This window comes from Bidens hawaiensis, unplaced genomic scaffold (genome assembly GCF_021521415.1).
Source record: "Bidens hawaiensis isolate Kalapana, Puna unplaced genomic scaffold, B.hawaiensis_p1.1 tig00000055_1, whole genome shotgun sequence".
Classification (NCBI taxonomy): Eukaryota; Viridiplantae; Streptophyta; class Magnoliopsida; order Asterales; family Asteraceae; genus Bidens; species Bidens hawaiensis.
In genome coordinates, this window is record NW_027491016.1 from 7,852,248 (window position 1) to 7,857,028 (window position 4,781).

General features: G+C 30.5%; 1 protein-coding gene across 1 annotated transcript; it reads left to right on the top strand.

The window, feature by feature from the left end:
• The first annotated feature begins 1,586 nt into the window (after positions 1 to 1,586).
• On the top strand, positions 1,587 to 4,281 carry LOC143555049 (putative choline kinase 3). The gene is made up of 7 exons (XM_077044712.1): positions 1,587 to 1,984; positions 2,421 to 2,542; positions 2,612 to 2,807; positions 2,991 to 3,108; positions 3,286 to 3,333; positions 3,738 to 3,838; positions 3,922 to 4,281. The coding sequence occupies exons 1-7, from the start codon at positions 1,634 to 1,636 to the stop codon at positions 4,099 to 4,101; spliced, it is 1,116 nt and encodes a 371-aa protein (XP_076900827.1). The 5' UTR covers positions 1,587 to 1,633; the 3' UTR covers positions 4,102 to 4,281.
• Positions 4,282 to 4,781: the final 500 nt, after the last annotated feature.

Consider the following 4,781-nt stretch of genomic DNA (forward strand, 5'->3'; position numbering starts at 1 on the left):
TTTAGGGGCTAATTTGAAATATTTTAAAATCAAGGACTAAATCACTAAAATTATAAGTTATAAGAAATTATCTATATTTTACTGTAGCTATAGATTTCTTATTATATATAGTATAATTTTGTTTATCATATTTATTTTTATATTATGTATTAAATAGTATTAAAGGAAAGTGGATTGTATATTTAAAAATAATAGTCATGTAACTCGTTTTCAAACAAAAAACAAATATTTACTAGCTGTGTGTGAAATCATGCCCACAAAATAATAAAGGTTTAAAGGGAAATGAAAATTCACGTGGAAAGAAGAAAAATAATATTCTTTTTCATCCTTACTCCTTAGAGATAATTATGAATTATATATGACATCACTTTAATTTAATGCATGTATTATTATTACATCAATAGAAAATGCCTTAACCACGCATGGAGTACTAGTGTATGTCTGTGTTTGATTAAACATTACTTTGTGCCGCTCAAGAATAAAACTTATCATACCAATAGGTGTTGTCCTAATGATATTAATGAGTTAGATAAGTTTATAAATGGGAGAGTTAAAACTCTCAAGTGAAAAAATAAAAACAACCCCGTTCACAAAAAATAAAATAATTACATGCATTTAATTTTAGATATTAATGAATTCTTTTATTTTAAATCAATAAATATCTAGAAAAATTCTAGCACATATCAATACAATCTTTATTTGTCCTGAGCAAAACTACAAACTATCTATTACTTAAAAGCGTGTAATTAATATTATTCATTATTGTATATTCCTGTTGTAAATAGTTGTTTACATACACGTGGAGTAATTTACTCTATTAGACATTATTATTCTACATTTAAGTATAAAAATATTAAATGAATTTTTGTACTTAACCGACTAAAAAAGCCCCAATTTGTTTATCTTCCAATTTATTTTCTTTACACATTAAATAGTATATTTCCACCATTTCCTTTTCCATTTTTTGCAACAGTAACACTTCACACGTAAATTCGTTAAACTGTCAACGCCACGTGTCCCTCCACAATTGGGTAATAGCTTTCCGTGCGCGTTTACGCTTCCCAAAACTTGAATCCCCACCAAACATATAACAAGAATCTTTCATCTCCACCCTTCAAAAATCAAAAAATCTTTAAAATTATACACAAAATAAAATAATAATATAGCAATAGATTCTTGGTCAATTGGGTCACAATCACCTGAATTATTATAATTTAGTAATCCTAAAATCGTTATATATACCACCTGTTCTCCCCTCAATTTGATCACAAACAATTGGGGTTTCATTTCATTTTGGGCTTTTCGGTTTTAATTCTAATTCGAGTTTAGCATTAATCCGGGTTTGGATATTATTATTATTATTATTATTATTATTATTATCATTATCCCAGGTTAGTTTAATTCAATTCAATTCAATTCAATCCAATCCAATTCAAATTAATTCTTGCTCGTTTTACTTCAATTTCGTAGATCGGTTTTGGGTTATGTTAATCTTGATGTTTGATCATTAGGGTTTATCTGATTAAGCATTAAATTACATAAATTTGTTAACTTTTACAAGAATGATTGAATCTTGATGAAATCTTGATGAAATTATGGTCTAATTTAGTTCCTTTTGCAGTCGAAAGTAATAATGGCTGTGAAGATCAATGGATTCATCGAAGGCACACAACCGGAGGAGCTCGTGAAGCTGTTGCTATCACTTGCTGCCAATTGGGGAGATGTGTTTGATATTAGCAAGTTAAAGGTTGTTCATTTGAGTGGTGCTATGACTAATGTGGTTTATAGAATCACTTGGCCGAAGGGTGCTACTGAGAATGATGAACGGACGGTTTTGGTTCGAATTTATGGTGAGGGGTCGGAAGTGTTTTTTGATCGGGAAGAGGAGATCCGGACCTTTGAATCGATCTCGACCCTCAAGTATGGCCCGCGTTTGCTTGGTCAGTTTCCGGAAGGGCGAGTTGAGGAGTTCATTCATGCTAAGGTACAAGTTAATGTGTTTGGATGTGGTTAAATTGATTCTGTTTACTTTACTTGTTAGGAGTTATTATTAACTTACTTTACATGTAAATCTTTAAATGATAACACTAAAAAATAATGTCATATATCCCTTGTATGCTTTATTATTATTATGAAAATATTATACATGTTGTGATAATATCTTTTTTAAGTATAAGAACATTTGGGGGTGTTTGGTATACTTTTTTTTTTTCTTTTTTTTTAGGAGTATTGTACATGTATCTCTAAATAATATTACTCAAACTGATCAAAAGATTATTCCATATTAAATAGTCACTTTCAAAAATGAATATCAAACACCCCTTGTATGCTTTTAGTTCTAAAAGTATAATATATGTACTGATACACTAAAAAAATTGTAATACAAAAATTGAAATATAATTTCCTTTCAATGGTCTCAGACACTATCAGCTTCTGATCTTCGCGATCCTGAGATTTCTGCACTTATTGCAGCCAAAATGAGGGAATTTCATAACCTTAATATGCCCGGTTCCAAGAATGTTCTTCTTTGGCCAAGAATGAGGTAATAATCCACAAAATTTGATTTTATTGTAATCTTTTTTTGAGATTTACGGTTTGATTTCGTTCCCAGAAAGTGGTTGATCAAAGCTAGAAGCTTGTGCTCTCAAGAACACGCGAAAGAATTTCAACTTGATATCTTAGAAACTGAAATTGATACACTGGAAAACGAGCTGTCAAGCCACCAACAATTTGTTGCTTTTTGCCACAATGATTTACAATATGGAAATATTATGATCGACGATAAAGCAAAAACCATCACACTAATTGTAAGTATTTCTTACTAAATAATCACTCTGTTTTTGGTTCTTGTAAGCGACTTATGTTCGAAATCATATAAAGTTTCAGTTTTTCTTGATCTTGTGAGCCAAACAAAACCCAAGATTATGATAGTATTATTTTTACTAGTGTTAAATCTATTATAATCCTTTCGTTTTTCTTAACATTAACAGGATTATGAGTATGCTAGCTACAACCCTGTGGCTTATGATCTTGCAAATCACTTTTGTGAATGGGCAGCAAATTATCATACCGATGCACCTCATGTTTTGGACTATAACATGTACCCAGGTAACGCTTTTAATCTTTATTTTTATATTTCGTTATTATGGTCCTTATGTCTCCACAAAAACAGCAACAAATTTTCTTTGAAATAAAAATACCATCTTTTCATCATTATCTCGATATGGGACCTAAACACTAACACATCCGTTTTTTAAATCCGTTTTTTTTAATACAAAAATTCAGATTTGGAGGATCGACGAAGATTTGTGCAGTCATATCTCAGCTCCACAGGTTAGAATCAAGGTTTTTTAAGGTTTTAAGCGCGCTGTATATCATACAAGAAGGAAAATTAATCTAGTTTCATGAAATATCTATGGGTTTTTTTTTTCTGAAGAACTCTTATTTAATATTTAGTACTCATTTGGTCAAAGCAGCAAGATATCATAAGTCAATGGTCCTTTACTTCACAAAGAAGCTTTTGAATTTGAACAAGTCAAGTTTCAATTTTTCAAAACAATTTATTGTTCCTTCTGTCATATAAAATACAATCTTTACATGATATGTTAAAGTCTAACATCCTTATCCACAACCAACCAAAAAGTCAACTTTCTTGGAGTTGACCGAAAATGACAGTTAATAATAAACCAAAAGGGTGAATGTGTCTTCTTGATATTCTTGTTCATTGATGTTTTTAGGGAATCAACCATGTGATGATGAAGTAGATCAGCTTCTTGATGATATTGAGAAATACACTCTTGCAAACCATCTTTTTTGGGGAATATGGGGAATCATTTCGGTACGTATTTCTTTATCTTTTTGATATTCATTTCATGTCGAAAGATCGGTTCTGATTTTGTGTTTTTTTAATCTTTTGAGCAGGGTTATGTTAATCATATTGATTTTGATTACATAGAGTATGCTAGGCAAAGGTTTAGTCAGTATTGGTTGAGGAAGCCCCAACTACTGAAGGGTAATATGGGAATTTCACACATAAATGGCTCGGCCGATGCGGAGTCAAAGAAAGAGAAATCGAATGGTGTCGTTGCACATGCGACATGAAATGATGTTTTGTTCTTGTTATTAAATATGTATGTTTAAGTTAAATAATATAGAAAACGCCTGACAAGCTTTAGCCTTGTTAAGCTATTTAGAAGATTATAATACTAGACGATAAATGTTAAACCCTAAATCTTGAATTTGGGTTTTTAGAATATATAAAAGGAGTGCATTAGTTGTGTATATGTTCATTGTAATGAACTCACATTTATCTGTATCTCCTCCAATACCCTATGTCGTTGCAGGAGTCACAGCTTTTTGTTGCTGAGTAGTTTGTCGTTCCTCGTCTTCTAAATAAACAATAAAACCATGTTTATTTATAAAAATATGTAATAAGAGTACTGAATTAGATATTATTCAATTGTACAAATAAGAGGTCTTTCATCGACAGATAAATACGTTGGTCATCGTCACTTAAGGTAAAAACAACACATCAAAATTCAGTTTTCTATATGGATAGGTAAAAACTGAAAACTTATCTATCTTTGTATTAGTTTTATTTTATGATAAAGATGGTAGAAATGATCGAAAGCTCCAAGAATCTTAATTTGATATTAGAACTAGAATATCTTAAAGTAGTGAACAAGAATAACTAAAGTTATTGTCAAAAATTTCAATCATTCTCATGTCTTTGATTTTTATATTGTCTCACACCCCCGATTATGCTTGAAAAGCCATTAAAT

Coding starts and splice junctions, on each gene's coding strand:
- LOC143555049 (XM_077044712.1), top strand. CDS start 1,634: ATGGCTGTGAAGATCAATGGATTCATCGAAGGCACACAACCGGAGGAG. Junction 2,808..2,990: donor CAAAAACCATCACACTAATT/GTAAGTATTTCT, acceptor TAACATTAACAG/GATTATGAGTATGCTAGCTA. Junction 3,839..3,921: donor GAATATGGGGAATCATTTCG/GTACGTATTTCT, acceptor TCTTTTGAGCAG/GGTTATGTTAATCATATTGA.